The 19,601-nt window shown below is 39.0% G+C and overlaps 1 protein-coding gene across 2 annotated transcripts in view; it reads right to left on the bottom strand.

Moving 5' to 3' along the window:
• Positions 1-7,468: 7,468 nt before the first annotated feature.
• The window catches only part of COQ10B (coenzyme Q10B), a 24,249-nt gene continuing 12,116 nt past the window's right edge, over positions 7,469-19,601 (bottom strand). The window contains exons 4-5 of one of the 2 annotated variants that reach the window (XM_061186001.1): positions 17,330-17,431; positions 7,469-8,537 (exon numbers count right to left, since the gene is read on the bottom strand). In XM_061186001.1, the coding sequence (XP_061041984.1) occupies positions 8,370-8,537; positions 17,330-17,431 (270 nt within the window). In that variant the 3' untranslated portion in view covers positions 7,469-8,369. Of the gene's footprint in view, positions 8,538-16,725; positions 17,052-17,329; positions 17,432-19,601 lie in introns of those variants that run through there. The other variant, XM_061186008.1, reaches the window with a different exon arrangement.

Genomic DNA, 19,601 nt, shown 5'->3' with positions numbered 1-19,601 from the left:
TATGAGGAATGAAAGAAAGCCAATTGAAGAGGGAGGGGTAAGGTAAGGTTTGACCCAAGTCTTAAAATGTTATTCTCCCTATAGTTTCCTTATGTTTCTCTGTTTATCTTTGCTGCAGACTGGATTATATTATTACATTGGTAATGGGGGAAATTTTGAAAGGTGACAACTCTGAATGTTGTATGTGTTGAGGTTTGGCCATAAAGAAAAGGGCAGCTTGTTTCTTTTAAGGGTTATGGTTACTGTTCCAGAGTCTCAGCATCACAGATAAGCAATGGGTTCCCTGCTAGGTACCCACAAGTGAGGAGGGCAGGGTTTACAGTATGAGTGTACTTCAGTGGAAAGGAGAGGTGTGCCATTCAAGCATGATGAATAGCAGGGAAGGGCATCCACAACTGGATAATGCACAGCCCAGTGTGATAACCTTTATAAGAACTTGAAATGGGTTTCGGTCTCAATGCACTTGGTCTTTATTAGATAAAACAGTATAGAAGTATGGGTTTTAAAACAGCTGTGTGTGCATGCGTGTGTGTGTGTGTGTGTGTGTGTTGGGGACAGATACTGATTTGCAAGATAGAACATTGCTTTCTAATTTAAAGCACAAGATCTTATGCAACAAGAACATTAAGTTTTTTTACTTTAACCTGTGCCAAGAATGTAGTCTTATCTTGGAGCTATAGAATCGATCTGCTCGGTGGGAAGGAACTCCAGTCTGTTGCTCAGTTTGGCCCTGGGGTTGCTGCTAAGATGTCTGGTATAAGGTAGGCACTGAGGCAAACGTTTCTACTTTCCTTATCTAGTATGAATAGTTTGGACAGGAATAGAAGGAAAAAGTCCATCACAGATCAAAAGTCAAAATCACTTGAAATCCTGCATCTAGAAATACCTTCGCTTTGTTAACTTGGTTGGGTTAGAAAAAATGACAAGAGATTAGAGGGGACTGACTGAACGAATAAAAGGCATTTTAAACAAAACTTGTCTAGAATGTACTTACGGTTATTCAAGTGGCAAAAGGCAACCTAGCTAGTAGTATCAAGGGTTGGAGGAAAAGAGAAACCATGGGGAATGGTTTTATATAGTTTGTATTTTAAAGGCCAAACGAAATGAGTAGAATAGGTAAGGAATGAGAAACACTGGGACCTGAAAGATTTCTAGGTGCTTTTTTTTTTCTAGTTGCTGTTTGATCAGAATGACTAGAGCCTAAAGAGATCAACAGGAGAGGAAAATTGACTAGGTGTTATGTGCTAGACCCTGGACTAAGTCCTTGGATTATTTTAACCCTTAGAACAATCTTGGATTAGGAATTACTTATCAAACCTATGCTACAGTTAGTAAACTCAGGCTCTGAATGGTTAAGTAATTCACACAAAGTCTCAGAGCTATTAAGTGGTAGACCCAAGATTTGAACCAGGGTTTAATTGAAGAGCTTAAACCAAAGAGCAAGCCTGGAATGAACCCCTAAGCCAGGATCTAGGCAATTTAAAAAAACCCGAAAGCCGCAGCCAGAGAAATCAATATAGATAAATGGGGCAATTCCCTTTTCCCTTTGACTAGAACAACTGCACCAGGTGATTGCAGTTTTGGAGAGATTACAGAGAGGAGCAAGAGTATCAAGGATCAAGATGGTTCCTTCAAATAACATGTGGTCAAGACTAAAGATGCTAGTGACTAGGTGAGGAAGCAGGAATGGTAGATCTCTGAGGAAACCTGCTCTGGGCACTCATGGAAATCCCCTGGGAAACCACACAAAATAACAATATAATGTCCAGGCCCCAACTGCCTTGCTGTGAAAGCAAGCAGGATTTATTTGAACAGCACAGGCTTTTCAAGGCAAAAATTTGCAGGAGTGTGTTAGAACAAATCTATGAGCCTGAGAGAAAAGGGGCATGGAGGGGACACAAACACACCCAATATTTAGCCCTGACCATGGAGGTGAACTTATAAGACAGCTGGATCTGCTTTAAAAATGGATAAAGGAGTAATCAAGGAAAAAGGAATGCCACTATGAAGTCAGATGCTGCTATTTCAGGAAAAGAGTTGAGAAAATAGATTGTTCCTACTGCAATCTGGGCAGTTCCAGCTAGGTTTAAGTGTTAGAGAATCTCAAACCTAAAAAGCATGTTTTGGGGCACATGACTAGAGGTATCTCCCTGGTCCTTGCAAACAAGAGCATCTCTGAACTGATGATTCTCGAACTGGGTTAAATATAAGGGACTGTCTATATTGGAGTAAGTGGTTGATGAAACCAAAAATTTTAAGAAAAATGGAGTATAGTAACTACCAAATTGAAGATAATCATTGTGAATTTAGTAGCCTTCAAAGATCTCTATCTATGAGGAATTCCCTGGTGGTCCAGTGGTTAGGACTCGGCGCTTTCACTGCCAGGGCCCGGTTCAATTCCTGGTCGGGGAACTAAGATCCGGCAAGCCACAACACGCAGCCAAAGAAAAAAGATCTCTATCTCTGTCACCAAAAAATGGCCTAATGATATCATTGGCAGCATCGGTGCCCATCACCAATTCCTGGGCACATCCGTAGCACCTGATTTTTGTCTCTAATACTGGTTTCCACCAAACGGGAATAGGATTCCTTGAATAGCAGTGGAGTCCATGCCTTGGGACAGAAAAAAAATCAGGATGAATCTGGAACACCTTGTCGCTGCGTGACAGCAAGAATACTTTCAAAAATATCCAGGGCAGTTTTTTTTTGTTTTTTGTTTTTGTTTTTAAACTAACCCAAGGGGTTTCCATTGGCCAAGTTAGGACATTTTGAGTGTCAGTAATAACAAATAATGATAGTGAATTAGAACAAAGCCAAGAGTTCATGATGATATTCAAAAGAAGGAAGTGAATGTGAAGACTAGAAAAAGGTACTTCCAATATAAACTAGTGAATATTGTATGTTTAATGCCCTACTGATGTTAAGAAGCCAGAATATAGATATATAAGTATGTACCTGCTTATAAATATAGATTATATTCGTGTTTCTATACAAGTAAAGACAGGAAGGAGTAAAATAAAAGAGAACCAAAGAAAAAGTAGGAACTGAACCAAGGGTAGGAAGAATGAGCGGTATTGGTAGTCTCATATCATAATCAGGTAGAAGGGGAGTCCAGTAACCAACTAGCACTGGTCATGAATAATCAAATGAAAGAACATCCAAAAATGGGTTTTAAGATAATAAATTTTCCAAATTCCCCAGAATTTAAAATTTGAAGTTAACCTCCCAAGGGAATGAAACATTGGAGCTGAACTCAAGAACCTCATGAATGTTGATGTATTCATGAGACAACATTAAGTTTCTATTTATACTGACAAATCGGGTCAATATATCACAAATAACACGAGTTAGGTACTGACAACCACACAAAACTTGAAGAGTACTTCATTTCCAGGAAAGATACCAAGTCTCTAAGCATTAAAATCTCTGAAACACAAAGGATGTAAGAACCTCATGATGTAGCAAGTTTTGATACAAAAAGAAGGATAAACAACAAGGTCCTATTGTATAGCACACAGAACTATATTCAATATCCTATGATTAAACCATAATGGAAAAAACATTTAAAAAAAATGTGTGTGTCTATATATATATATATATGTGTGTATATAAATATAACTGAATCACTTTGCTGTACAGCAGTAATTAACACAACATTGTAAATCAACTATACTTCAATTTAAAAAAACAAACAGAATTCCCTGGTGGTCCAGTGGTTAGGACACCTCGCTTTCACTGCCAAGGGCCGGGGTTCCATCCCTGGTTGGGGAACTAAGATCCCACAAGCCACGTGGCACAGCCAAAAAACAAACAAAAAAAGAAGGGACTCACCCTAAGGTTCAAGGCTCAGAATCACATTGGCCTGTGCTGCCAGGTTACACATCCCCACCAAGAATCTTAACAGTCGGTTACCAACATCCTGCAACCTCAGCTGGTCTAAGATGGTGTCTCTTCTTGAGTCTAATTAATATACTGAATGTCCAGAATGATATAAAAAACACTCAAACAGGCAACCTCAGGAGAAATAGAAATAATAAATATAAGAAGCTGAAATAGTAACACTCATATCATTTATGTATAAATATTATTACTGTATCATTATAACATTGTGGGGTTTTCTGTCTCAGAACATGTTTAAGACATTCAAGAGAATCTGATATATTGAATTTGCAATTTTAATTAAATGTTTAGAAGTCTTTGAATCTATAATATTTAAATGTTCAGGGAAATTTAATTTCATACACTCAGAATGATCAGTTATATAAGCAGTATGTGAATAGAGAAATGCTGTTTAATTTTAAAAGAAATTTCATTAATAAATTCATAGATTAATTAGACATTAAACAGGTACAAATAAAAGTATTTTACCCCTTGCTGCAAAGCCCCTCTGACATTTAAAAAAACAACAAACTCAAAATGGTCCTTACCAACACGTAAGGAATTCCAGGGCAACTGAGGGGAAGGAGTAGATGAGGGATATCAGTGGATCTATAGGAAGTTAGTTAGAAAATTGATGGAAAAGTGATGTGACTTAGAGTTGATATAATTACAACCTAAGAACCTGAAGAAGGAATACAAGAAACAAGGTACTTAGTCCCACAGAACTCCCCCAGAGATTTAGCATTTGGACTCATTGGATACTGGGAGTCTAGGGAATCAGGTAAGGCCAAGTGTGGGAGTGGAAACGAGGGTGAAATTAGCTGAAGGATTACTGAGATATTGGACTCCTAGGTCTCCTCCCATTTCCCACACCACCAGGTAACTATTGCCTACAGGTTAATTCTCTGTGGAAATTGAATAGGAATGAATCAGCCTGGGACACCAGAAAGAGCAGAGAGCTGGGGTAAGAGAGGGACCTAAAAGATTAAGGGAAAGCCTACATTCCAAACTGTGAGACCATCAGTCCCTTACTAAACTTACAGAATGCCAACAGCCAGGCATTATTTCTACTCCATCTGTCCCTCTTCCTATTCCCAGCCCCATATTTCTCTAGGGCAAGAGATAGAATACTTATGTAGAAAAACTGTGAGAAAAGACCTCTAGATTCTGCCATTTGGGAAGTCTGTCAGTGAAAAGGCTGGCTCACCTGATCACCTTACAGTGAAACTCACCAGTCAATATGCCCCATCTTAATTCCAGTAAACCGTATAGTACCTTGCCTTCAAATATTAACAGACAAACAAGAACCATTAGACAGTCGAGGAAGCCTTCAATGTGAGGAGAATAGCAAAAACCAGAAGGGACCTAAGGGAAACTCAGTATCTTAAGAAAGATGAGATCTTGTTTCCTTAAAAGAAGAAAGCTATGAAATAAAGGAACAATTAGAAAACAAACCAAAAAAATCTTGGAAATTAAAACTATGGCAAATATAAAATTAACTGAAAGGTCTGAAAGACATAATTGAAGAAATCTAAAAGGCAGAACAAAAACAGATGGAAAATAGGAGGAAAGAAGATAAAGATTTAATACAAGAAATAAAATGTCTAAATAGGAATTCCTGAATGAAAGAACCAGAGAATATGGATAGGAGGAAATTATCAAACAAATAATTGAAGGAAATTCCCCAGGACTCAAAGAAATGAGCCCGTGACTGAAAGGATCTGTAAGTTGCCCTGCACAATTAATAAAGGGGCAACACGGCCGATAAGCATGCATTTCCAGACTACCCAAGTTAAAAAGTGGATTTTAAAAGCTTCTAGAGACCAAAAAAAGGATGCTAAAACGAAGTACTGGTTATAAGAATGGCATCAGACTTCTCAAGAGCAGCACCGGATGCCAGAATACAATGAGGTCAGATCTTCAAATTATGGGGGATGGGAGGGATTATTTTTAATGTGGCGTTCTATACTCAGTCAAGTGTGAATATAAAACAATGACATCTTCAGATACTCAGGGATTCTAAAAATTTAGCTCCCATTTGCCCTTTCTTAGGAAGCCACTAGAGGATTTCCTCAGCATTTTGAGAGTTAAAAAAAAAAAAGGAAGCCAAAAGATCCAGGAAATAGGAACCCCAAGAGGAGAGAGGTGAAGGGAAATCCTAGGATGATTAGGGAATTACACTTGCACAACAGCGTGGAGAGCAACCAGTTCAGATTGGAGCAGGATGAAAGGGTGGCTGCAAGTAACTGAATACCTAACTCTAAGTGACTTAGACACTCGAGGTCTGTTATCTCACATAACCAGAAGTGCCCTCTACAAGGTTGGTTCATTCAACCCTTGATGTTAGGGTTCTGAATTGGCTTTTCTGGAATCATCGCCTCTTCCCTTTTTGTGAAAAGATGGCAGATGTAGCTGCAAACTTCACATCCTCACGCAACCAGGCAAAAACCAAGGAAAAGAAGTTTCTCTTCCAAGTTTCTTTCCACAGAGATAAAAATCTTATCTAGCAAGTCCTATCCCATCATTCTTCCCCTCAGATTTCACTGACCAGATGCCAATTCAAGAAAAATTTATAAAGGTGGTGTTGTTTTCCCTCTTATGATATGGAAAGCACAGATGCCAAATTTTAAGTCCACAGGTCACAGACTTCAGAGCAAACACAAGAGCATACATATTTGAGCCAGAATGCATGGGTTTGTCTCTACCACTTACCAAGACTTGTGTTCTGACAATACTTGGGGAACCTCATGGGTCAAAGGGATGGCTAGATCAAGGCAATATTTGGGTATTCCTGGGTTCCCTTACCAAAATACCATGTACATACTATCATACCAGTCCAGTTACACCCAACCACTAAGTTAGATTCTAAACCTAAGTCTACTTATGGCACTTTAAGAATAGTGGTAAAGTAGAGGTTCTTATTTCCATTAAAAGAGTAGTAATACTGTACAGGGAAAAAGAGGAAATATCTGGGGTCTTTTCTTTTGCCACTTAAAAAGAAAACTTTTGTTTTTTAAAAGGTGCATAATTTTTTTTTCCTTTTTTTGGCTGTGCCGCTTGGCACGCGGGATCTTAATTCTCTGACCGGGGACCAAACCCACGCCCCCTGCAGTGGAAGCGCGGAGTCTCAACCACTGGACTGCCAGGGAAGTCCCCAAAGGTACATAATTATATACAAACTACTTATGCTCTGGGAAGATACCTCATTTGTACGTGGAAAAATACTTTACCTGTGTGAAGGCATAATCAAGCCCCATGTAAGTAGATTGTAAGAATCCTTCACCACTGTATACCCACCATGTGGCAGAGAGCAGCTACTCACAACAGATTTACTGAACAAATTGATGCAAACATGCATTCATGTAGGGAACGAACTAGTAAGTTCCCTTGCTGATCTGAGGAAACAAGGGAAGGGTAATTAATGCAAGAGGGTTGTTGGGTATGGAATGAAGGAAGGGAAGGGAATCAATATTGATTAAAGGAAGACTGAATTTTGCCCAGATTTGTTTCTGTGAAAGTATTTTAAGACATTTCAATAACTGAAATAACTGTACAAAAAATAAACAAATTAACTTTATTAAGTTACCACTTCAGTCCTTACATTGATTTGTTTACAAAAATATCAGTTTGAAATGCATTATTGAAAGTGAGTACACACAATAAATAGAAAATAAGGATGCATGGTGCTGGAGACATCTCAACCAACTTATCTTCATCTACTGCCCACTGTTGTAGACAAAATTTGACACCAACTTATTATCTTCATCTACTGCCCACTGCTGTAGACAAAATTTGACACGCAAACAGCATTTTTGAAAGAGCAGTCAAAGTACCGGGGAGAGGGCTGCAAACTATGAGAAAAGTAGCTTAAAACTCTGGACCACTCACCAAAAAAAAAAAAAAATCGCTGTTTATGTGGAAGCTAACCTCAGTATAACACCAAATTATCTACTACTACCCACAAGAACAATTTAAAAATAAGAAAAGTGCCAAGGAACCTTCACTAACAGTATTTTTAAGTCAAAGTTTTTACTTTAAACATCTGATGATTACTAAAATATCCTAAGCCATGAGGCAGACCCTAAGACAATAAGTTATAAATAGTCTGAATTTAATAACTTAAAAGTGATATGGTTAATATAATACACACTGCATGAGTATCTCAACCAACCTCTTTCAGGTGAGGTGATAACTAAAAGGTTTAAATTTACAGTTTCAATTTCTGTTCAGAAGAGTGATGTCAGTATTCTAGCAATAGTGATGACATCCCATTATTGTAAATATGCTAATATACATATTACTCTGAATTACACTCGATTGAATTCTATGTACACGTGGTTCCATATTCCAAGTGCAAATTTTCAATGGTACGGGTTTATAATCAAAGCTGGGTTTGACAAATGCTTTCTGACTTCTGAAAGCAAATGATAAAAGTACTTCCTAAAAGTGAATAAACTAGTTACAAGTAGGTGACCATTTCCTTTTTCTCTTTACGTGTGATGAACTTCATGAAGCATTAATTCCCGAGGTATATTTGTTTCTGGACCATACAGCTTACATGCTCTTCTTTCAAAGGCAGCTACCATCTGCTTTACAACTTCATCGAAAAACAACGTGGCAAGCTGAGAGTGTAGAAGTGAGCGAAATTCAAAAGAAATCTGTAGAAAAATGTTAATAATTATTTTAGAAAGATCTTTCTTTTACTAAATCTCCACTTAGGGTAATGGTGTTCACACTGTGAAATGGGTTACTTGGCCCAGTACCTAAGGCAGAGCTCTATGGGTCTATCTAGATGAGATTTTTAACATACCTCAGAAGAGGGAGATTTGTTTCCTGCAGTAAGCACAACAACGGCTAAACAATAAGCTTAAGTAAACAAGGCCAATGAATCTCATTTTGGGGCAAAGAGTCTGCTTTTAGTAAGTTAAAGAAACCTGGAGGGGAGGGGCAAGATGGCGGAAGAGTAAGACGCGGAGACCACCTTCCTCCCCACAGATACATGAGAAATACATCTACACGTGGAACTGCTCCTACAGAACACCCACTGAACGCTGGCAGAAGGCGTCAGACCTCCCAAAAGGCAAGAAAATCCCCACGTACTTGGGTAGGGCAACAGAAAAAAGAAAAAACAGAGACAAAAGAATAGGGACGGGACCTGCACCAGTGGGAGGGAGCTGTGAAGGAGGAAAGGTTTCCACACACTAGGAAGCCCCTTCGGGGGCAGAGACTGCGGGTAGCAGAGGGGGGAAGCTTCAGAGCCACGGAGGAGAGCGCAGCCATATTGGTGCGGAGGGCAAAGCGGAGAGATTCCCGCACAGAGGAGCGGTGCCGACCAGCACTCACCAGCCAGAGAGGCTTGGCTGAGGGCTTGTCTGCTCAGCCGCCGGGGCAGGCGGGGGCTGGGAGCTGAGGCTCGGGCTTCAGTCGAATCCCAGGGAGAGGACTGGGGTTGGCTGCGTGAACACAGCCTGAAGGGGCTGGCGCACCACGACTGGCCGGGAGGGTGCCCGAGAGGAAGTCTGCAGCTGCCGAAGAGGCAGGAGACTTTTTCTTGCCTCTTTGTTTCGCGGCGTGCAAGGAGAGGGGATTCAGAGCGCCACTTGGGCGAACTCCAGAGACGGGCACGAGCCGCGGCTGTCAGCGCGGACCCCAGAGACGGGCATGAGACGCTAAGGCTGCTGCTGCTGCCACCAAAAAGCCTGTGGGTGAGCACAGGTCATTCTCCACACCGCCCCTCCCGGGAGCCTGTGCAGCCCGCCACGGCCAGGCTCCCGTAATCTGGGGACAACTTCCCCGGGAGAGCGCACAGCGCGCCTCAGGCTGCTGCAACGTCACGCTGGCTTCTGCCGCCGCAGGCTCGCCCCGCCTCCTCCGTACCGCTCCCTCCCCCCGGCCTGACTGAGCCAGAGCCCCCGAATCAGCTGCTCCTTTAACCCCGTTCTGTCTGGGCGGGGAACAGACGCCCTCAGGCGACCTACATGCAGAGGCGGGTCCAAATCCAAAGCTGAACCCCGGGAGCTGTACGAACAAAGAAGAGAAAGGGAAATCTCTCCCAGCAGCCTCAGAAGCAGCGGATTAAAGCTCCACAAACAACTTGATGTGCCTGCATCTGTTGAATACCTGAATAGACAACGAATCATCCCAAATTTAGGAGGTGGACTTTGGGAGCAGGATATATTAACTTTTCCCCTTTTCCTTTTTTTGTGAGTGTATATGTGTATGCTTCTGGGTGAGATTTTGTCTGTATAGCTTTGCTCTCACCGTTAGTCCTAGGGTTAGGTCCGTCCGTTTTTTATTTTTTTTTTTGCTTAAAAAAATTTTTTTTTCTCTAATAAATGTTTTCTTAATAATTTTTTCCTTATTTTCTATTTTTAAAAAATTAAAAAAAAATTTTTAATAAATTTTTTCATATTTTTTATTTAAAAAAATTTTTTTTCTTATTTTCTTAATAATTTTTTCTTATTTTTAGTATAAAAAATTAATAAATCTATTTTTAAAAATTAAAAAAATTTTTTTTCTTAATAAATTTATTCTTAATAATTTTTTTTCTTATTTTTTATTATAATTGCTTTATTTTATTTTATTTTATCCTCTTTCTTTCTTTCTTTCCATTTTTTCTCCCTTTTATTCTGAGCCGTGTGGATGAAAGGCTCTTGGTGCTCCAGCCAGGCATCAGGGCTGTGCCTCTGAGGTGGGAGAGCCAACTTCAGGACACTGGTCCACAAGAGACCTCCCAGCTCCACGTAATACCAAACGGCGAAAATCTCTCAGAGATCTCCATCTCAACATCAAGACCCAGCTTCACTCAACGACCAGCAAGCTACAGTGCTGGACACCCTATGCCAAACAACTAGCAAGACAGGAACACAGCCCCATCCATTAACAGAGAGGCTGCCTAAAATCATAATAAGGCCACAGACACCCCAAAACACACCACCAGACGTGGACGAGCCCACCAGAAAGACAACATCCAGCCTCATCCACCAGAACACAGGCACTAGTTCCCTCCACCAGGAAACCTACACAACCCACTGAACCAACCTTAGCCACTGGGGACAGATACCAAAAACAACGGGAACTACGAATCTGCAGCCTGTGAAAAGGAGACCCCAAACACAGTAAGATAAGCAAAATGAGAAGACAGAAAAACACACAGCAGATGAAGGAGCAGGGTCAAAACACACCAGACCTAACAAATGAAGAGGAAATAGGTAGTCTACCTGAAAAAGAATTCAGAATAATGATAGTAAGGATGATCCAAAATCTTGGAAATAGAATAGACAAAATGCAAGAAACATTTAACAAGGACGTAGAAGAACTAAAGAGGAACCAAGCAACGATGAAAAGCACAATAAATGAAATTAAAAATACTCTAGATGGGATCAATAGCAGAATAACTGAGGCAGAAGAACAGATAAGTGACCTGGAAGATAACTACTGCAGAGCAGAATAAAGAAAAAAGAATGAAAAGAACTGAGGACAGTCTCAGAGACCTCTGGGACAACATTAAACGCACCAACATTCGAATTATAGGGGTCCCAGAAGAAGAAGAGAAAAAGAAAGGGACTGAGAAAATATTTGAAGAGATTATAGTTGAAAACTTCCCGAATATGGGAAAGGAAATAGTTAATCAAGTCCTGGAAGCACAGAGAGTCCCATACAGGATAAATCCAAAGAGAAACACACCAAGACACATATTAATCAAACTATCAAAAATTAAATATAAAGAAAACATATTAAAAGCAGCAAGGGAAAAACAACAAATAACACACAAGGGCATCCCCATAAGGTTAACAGCTGATCTTTCAGCAGAAACTCTGCAAGCCAGAAGGGAGTGGCAGGATATACTTAAAGTGATGAAGGAGAAAAACCTACAACCAAGATTACTCTACCCAGCAAGGATCTCATTCAGATTTGATGGAGAAATTAAAACCTTTACAGACAAGCAAAGCTGAGAGAGTTCAGCACCACCAAACCAGCTTTACAACAAATGCTAAAGGAACTTCTCTAGGCAAGAAACACAAGAGAAGGAAAACACCTACAATAACAAACCCAAAACATTTAAGAAAATGGGAATAGGAACATACATATCGATAATTACCTTAAATGTAAATGGATTAAATGCTCCCACCAAAAGACACAGACTGGCTGAATGGATACAAAAACAAGACCCATATATATGCTGTCTACAAGAGACCCACTTCAGACCTAGAGACACATACAGACTGAAAGTGAGGGGATGGAAAAAGATATTCCATGCAAATGGAAATCAAAAGAAAGCTGGAGTAGCAATTCTCATATCAGACAAAATAGACTTTAAAATAAAGACTATTACAAGAGACAAAGAAGGACACTATATAATGATCAAGGGATCGATCCAAGAGGAAGGTATAACAATTGTAAATATTTACGCACCCAACATAGGAGCACCTCAATACATAAGGCAAATACTAACAGCCATAAAAGGGGAAATCGACAGTAACACAATCATAGTAGGGGACTTTAACACCCCACTTTCACCAATGGACAGATCATCCAAAATGAAAATAAATAAGGAAACACAAGCTTTAAATGATACATTAAACAAGATGGACTTAATTGATATTTATAGGACATTCCACCCAAAAACAACAGAATACACATTTTTCTCAAGTGCTCATGGAACATTCTCCAGGATAGATCATATCTTGGGTCACAAATCAAGCCTTGGTAAATTTAAAAAAATTGAAATCGTATCAAGTATCTTTTCCGACCACAACGCTACGAGACTAGATATCAATTACAGGAAAAGATCTGTAAAAAATACAAACACATGGAGGCTACACAGTACACTACTTAATAACGAAGTGATCACTGAAGAAATCAAAGGGGAAATCAAAAAATACCTAGAAACAAATGACAATGGAGACACTTCGATCCAAAACCTATGGGATGCAGCAAAAGCAGTTCTAAGAGGGAAGTTTATAGCAATACAAGCCTACATCAAGAAACAGGAAACATCTCGAATAAACAACCTAACCTTGCACCTAAAGCAATTAGAGAAAGAAGAACAAAAAAACCCCAAAGCTAGCAGAAGGAAAGAAATCATAAAGATCAGATCAGAAATAAATGAAAAAGAAATGAAGGAAACAATAGCAAAAATCAATGAAACTAAAAGCTGGTTCTTTGAGAAGATAAACAAAATTGATAAACCATTAGCCAGACTCATCAAGAGAAAAAGGGAGAAGACTCAAATTAATAGAATTAGAAATGAAAAAGGAGAAGTAACCACCGACACTGCAGAAATACAAACGATCATGAGAGATTACTACAAGCAACTCTATGCCAATAAAATGGACAACCTGGAAGAAATGGACAGATTCTTAGAAATGCACAACCTGCCAAGACTGAACCAGGAAGAAATAGAAAATATGAACAGACCAATCACAAGCACTGAAATTGAAACTGTGATTAAAAATCTTCCAACACACAAAAGCCCAGGACCAGATGGCTTCACAGGCGAATTCTATCAAACATTTAGAGAAGAGCTAACACCTATCCTTCTCAAACTCTTCCAAAATATTGCAGAGGGAGGAACACTCCCCAACTCATTCTACGAGGCCACCATCACCCTGATACCAAAACCAGACAAAGATGTCACAAAGAAAGAAAACTACAGGCCAATATCACTGATGAACATAGATGCAAAAATCCTCAACAAAATACTAGCAAACAGAATCCAACAGCACATTAAAAGGATCATACACCATGATCAAGTGGGGTTTATTCCAGGAATGCAAGGATTCTTCAATATACGCAAATCAATCAACGTGATACATCATATTAACAAACTGAAGGAGAAAAACCATATGATCATCTCAATAGATGCAGAGAAAGCTTTCGACAAAATTCAACACCCATTTATGATAAAAGTCCTGCAGAAAGTAGGCATAGAGGGAACTTTCCTCAACATAATAAAGGCCGTATATGACAAACCCACAGCCAACATTGTCCTCAATGGTGAAAAACTGAAACCATTTCCACTAATATCAGGAACAAGACAAGGTTGCCCACTCTCACCACTATTATTCAACATAGTTTTGGAAGTGTTAGCCACAGCAATCAGAGAAGAAAAAGAAATAAAAGGAATCCAAATCGGAAAAGAAGAAGTAAAGCTGTCACTGTTTGCAGATGACATGATACTATACATAGAGAATCCAAAAGATGCTACCAGAAAACTACTAGAGCTAATCAATGAATTTGGTAAAGTAGCAGGATACAAAATTAATGCACAGAAATCTCTTGCATTCCTGTACACTAATGATGAGAAATCTGAAAGTGAAATTAAGAAAACACTCCCGTTTACCATTGCAACAAAAAGAAAAAAATATCTAGGAATAAACCTACCTAAGGAGACAAAAGACCTGTATGCAGAAAATTATAGGACACTGATGAAAGAAATTAAAGATGATACAAATAGATGGAGAGATATACCATGTTCTTGGATTGGAAGAATCAACATTGTGAAAATGACTCTGCTACCCAAAGCAATCTACAGATTCAATGCAATCCCTATCAAACTACCACTGGCATTTTTCACAGAACTAGAACGAAAAATTTCACAATTTGTATGGAAACACAAAAGACCCCGAATAGCCAAAGCAATCTTGAGAACGAAAAATGGAGCTGGAGGAATCAGGCTCCCTGACTTCAGACTATATTACAAAGCTACAGTAATCAAGACAGTTTGGTACTGGCACAAAAACAGAAATATAGATCAATGGAACAGGACAGAAAGCCCAGAGATAAGCCCACGCACATATGGTCACCTTATCTTTGATAAAGGAGGCAAGCATATACAGTGGAGAAAAGACAGCCTCTTCAATAAGCGGTGCTGGGAAAATTGGACAGGTACATGTAAAAGTATGAAATTAGAACACTCCCTGACACCATACACAAAAATAAACTCAAAATGGATTAAAGACCTAAGTGTAAGGCCAGACACTATCAAACTCTTAGAGGAAAACATAGGCAGAACACTCTATGACATAAATCACAGCAAGATCCTTTTTGACCCAGGTCCTAGAGAAATGGAAATAAAAACACAAATAAACAAATGGGACCTAATGAAACTTAAAAGCTTTTGCACAGCAAAGGAAACCATAAACAAGACCAAAAGACAACACTCAGAATGGGAGAAAATATTTGCAAATGAAGCAACTGACAAAGGATTAATCTCCAAGATTTACAAGCAGCTCATGCAGCTCAATAACAAAAAAACAAACAACCCAATCCAAAAATGGGCAGAAGACCTAAATAGACATTTCTCCAAAGAAGATATACAGATTGCCAACAGACATATGAAAGAATGCTCAACATCATTAATCATTAGAGAAATGCAAATCAAAACTACAATGAGGTATCATCTCACACTGGTCAGAATGGCCATCATCAAAAAATCTACAAACAATAAATGCTGGAGAGGGTGTGGAGAAAAGGGAACACTCTTGCACTGTTGGTGGGAATGTAAATTGATACAGCCACTATGGAGAACAGTATGGAGGTTCCTTAAAAAACTAAAAATAGAACTACCATATGACCCAGCAATCCCACTACTGGGCATATACCCTGAGAAAACCATAATTCAGAAAGAGTCATGTACCAAAATATTCATTGCAGCTCTGTTTACAATAGCCAGGACATGGAAGCAACCTAGGTGTCCATCATCGGATGAATGGATAAAGAAGATGTGGCACATATATACAATGGAATATTACTCAGCCATAAAAAGAAATGAAATGGAGGTGTTTGTAATGAGGTGGATGGAGTTAGAGTCTGTCATACAGAGTGAAGTAAGTCAGAAAGAGAAAAAGAAATACAGTATGCTAACACATATATATGGAATCTAAGGGAAAAAAAAAGGTCATGAAGCACCTAGTGGCAAGATGGGAATAAAGACACAGACCTACTAGAGAATGGACTTGAGGATATGGGGAGGGGGAGGGGTGAGATGTGACAGGGTGAGAGAGTGTCATGGACATATATACACTACCAAATGTAAAATAGATAGCTAGTGGGAAGCAGCCGCATAGCACAGGGAGATCAGCTCTGTGCTTTGTGACCACCTAGAGGGGTGGGATAGGGAGGGTGGGAGGGAGGGAGATGCAAGAGGGAGGAGATATGGGAACATATGTATATGTATAACTGATTCACTTTGTTATAAAGCAGAAGCTAACACACCATTGTAAAGCAATTATACTTCAATAAAGATGTTTAAAAAAAAAAAAAAAAAGAAACCTGGAAAAAAGCTTTGCTAAATACCATGTTTATCATTTTGGCTTCTTATTAATATGCCCCTTTTAGAGCTACCTTACCTCCCAAAAGGAAATAAGGAAGGGAAGTGATTCTTCTGATATGGTATTCCCATGAGAAGTAGTAGCAGAAAGATGAGATTAACCCACAAAATAGATGGCGAAGGTGGTTCAATCTTTAAGTAGACAATGATTTAGAACTTTCTTTATATCCCCTCAAGACAGAATTCAAGGCAACCCAGTTTAAGAAATAATATCTTAAGGACCTTAAATATCCATTAACTTCTGAATGTTTCAATTTTTTATTTTAAAATAATTTGATTTATAAAAAAGTTGCAAAAACAGTACTAAGATTTCTCATACACCCATCACCCAGATTCCCCTATTTCAATGTCTTATATAATCACAGTACAATTAAAACCAGGAAATTAACAGAGGGAGTTAATATTACTAGATAATAATGCTATTATCTAATCTAGAGAGGTTTCATTCAAATTTCCCCACCTGTCCCATATATGCCCACTAATTTTGTAATGAAAGCAACTTAAGAGCTGAGAATAGCATACAGTAATTTACTCAAAATTATAACCATTTCTTCTTTTTAAAAACATTTATTTATTTATTTATTTGGTTGGTTGGTTGCGCTGGGTGTTAGCTGCGGCTCACAGGCTCGTTAGTTGTGGCACGCGAACCCTTAGTTGCGTGTGTCTTACAATCTATGGACTTGTAAAAATTAGAAAATAGAGAAGGGATGACTATTCAAGGTTTCAAGAAATAAAATAGAAAAAGAGAAAGGGTCATTAGCATTCTTTTCTTTTTTTTGGCCACGTCGTACAGCATGAAGGATCTCAGTTCCCCAACCAGGGATCGAACCCGTGTTCCCTGCAGTGGAAGCACAGAGTCCTAACTACTGGACCGCTAGGGAATTCCCCTAGCATTTTTTCTTATAAAATTAGTGCAAAAAAAAAAAAAAAAAGTTAGTGCAGAAAAAGGTATTCAATACTCAGAAATTTGAGATTTTTAAAAAAATGTCTTTCAGTAATTGCTATGCATGTAGGTTATTAATTATGACATCTGGGTTCTAATAAAAATGGATTACTCCTTCTTTACCAACTTCACCTGATGTTTGGAACAAATAGAGGGCTTTATGAGAGACTTACTGAAAAATCCAAAGTACAAGTTCTTGGGTAGCCAGGAAGACCTGGGCTAAAACGCCATACAGTCTCCAAATGATTGAAGAGCTTCCCATCAGTACAGGATGCCTAGAACAAAATGAAAAAAATAAAACCACAGTTAAATACCATTTGGATTGTGTCCAGAATCTACAACTGATGATGATTTCTTTGAGAAGTAAATATTTTTATAGGTCAGACCACAGGTGACAAAAACATATCATTGTTAGCTTGGTACTAGGAAGTGATCTCTGGCCAATATAAGCCATTTTCCTTTCTCCTGGGATCCCCAAGATTGCCACTTGTTCTCTTCCACTGCTGTCACCCACTATGCTACTTAGAGTTCTCCCACAACAAAACAGGGAGTAACTACCTGGAAGTTTATTTCCAGCTCTGCCACTTATAAGTGATCCTGAACAAGTTAATTCCCTGTACTGTATTTCCTTAATCTGTAAAATGAGTATAATGCCTGTCTTATACCATCAGTACGAGATGGCTAAATTTAATATTTGTAAGGTATTTGGCACAGATCCCTAGAACAATTCTATAATTCTTCTTTCCAACCCAAAGATTTTCTCTTATCAATCACATTCAGTCTTTCCCTAACTCATTATTCTTTATTTCTAGAGGCCTCTATGGTTCCAGTTTTCCTGAAAGTGTGGCCCTGACCCTTGTCCCTGACCCACTGCTTTCTGACCTCTCATCTCTTCTGTGCTCATGTTTATTTTACATGTGTGTGTACACACTGAAACATAATACACAGTAATACTATGTGCAGTGCATCCTGACATTTCCCATTCTATATCATTAAAAAATGTTGGTTGAGACCCATTAAAGAGTTGCCTCCTGCAGTGTGAAAAATGGTGGCCAGAACCATAGTTACTAGTCCACTGTTAGGACAGGTTATGACCTTGAATGAAGTTCAGTTTCTTTATTTACTATCCTAAGATGCCATCTGGGCCTTATTATACTAGTAGACAATTGACCTCAAGAATATCTATCACCTTACCTTCCCTTAGAAGCAGCCTATTTTTTAGTTAATTCTTTTTATTTACTTATTTATTTATTTATTTTTGGCTGTGTTGGGTCTTCGTTTCTGTGCAAGGGCTTTCTCCAGTTGCGGCGAACGGGGGCCAGTCTTCATCGCGGTGCGCGGACCTCTCACTATCGCGGCCTCTCTTGTTGCGGAGCACAGGCTCCAGATGCGCAGGCTCAGTAGTTGTGGCTCACGGGCCGGGCCTAGTTGCTCTGCAGCATGTGGGATCTTCCCAGACCGGGGCTCGAACCTGTGTCCCCTGAATTGGCAGGCAGACTCTCAACCACTGCGCCACCAGGGAAGCCCAGAAGCAGCCTATTTTTTAAATTCTTGTTTCAAAGTCTACACTCCCCTCCTCAATTAAGCCTTAAGTTTTCAGCAATTCTGGCAAATCGTGGGGCCGATAAATGATCAAGCCCCTCTACCCCCTTTCTTTTGGATAAGTTATCCCCCTCAAGAATTTAGACTGTCCCTCTCCTGAGGCTACACACTACAAAATATATTGCAAAATAAGGACCTGCATAGGTAAACTCTGTTTCCCCCAAGTAAACAGTCATTTTTTTCTCCCATAGCTATAGCCTACCTAAACACAGACTATAGGATTATTTCTCTGACTATATCTGGATCTCTCTAAAGATAGTTCAAACTGGGGGCTAAAGAGCTAAAAATCCATTTGCAGTTTATTCCTCACTTCCTCTTCATCTAAACCCTTTTGAATTAATTATCAGATGGTAACACAGTAGAATCATTATAAACTGCATCCATACTAAAAAGCATTTTAAAAGATATGCTCTATTTACACATTTATAAAAAGAACATATTATTTTAATTTTTAATATGGAAACCAGTGAATGTTTTAAAACTTATTTAGACACGATAAAATAAGTCATTAAAATACTAACTACTTTAATAGCTGAATTTAGTCACATTATGCTAAGTCACTGGGGAGAAGTAAAAATTTTCTTCAAAGAGTTTGGCTTTATATATAGTTCAATAATGGCCATCCAATTTTTAAAACCATCAAAAGTCTATAATAAAACCTTATTGTTTCAGTTATCCAACTTCATTTATTTAGTTTTTTCTGTTTTTGGCCATGCCTCACAGCTTGTGAGATCTTAGTTCCCCAACCAGGGATCAAACCCATGCCCCCTGCAGTGGAAGCCTGGAGTCTTAACCACTGGACCACGAGGGAAGTCCCTGTTTATTTACTTTTATTTTTAATTT

The sequence above is a fragment of the Eubalaena glacialis genome, chromosome 1 (assembly GCF_028564815.1).
Source record: "Eubalaena glacialis isolate mEubGla1 chromosome 1, mEubGla1.1.hap2.+ XY, whole genome shotgun sequence".
NCBI classification, from domain to species: domain Eukaryota; kingdom Metazoa; phylum Chordata; class Mammalia; order Artiodactyla; family Balaenidae; genus Eubalaena; species Eubalaena glacialis.
Note: the sequence above shows the minus strand (reverse complement) of the source record. Positions and strands in the feature narration are given on the sequence as shown.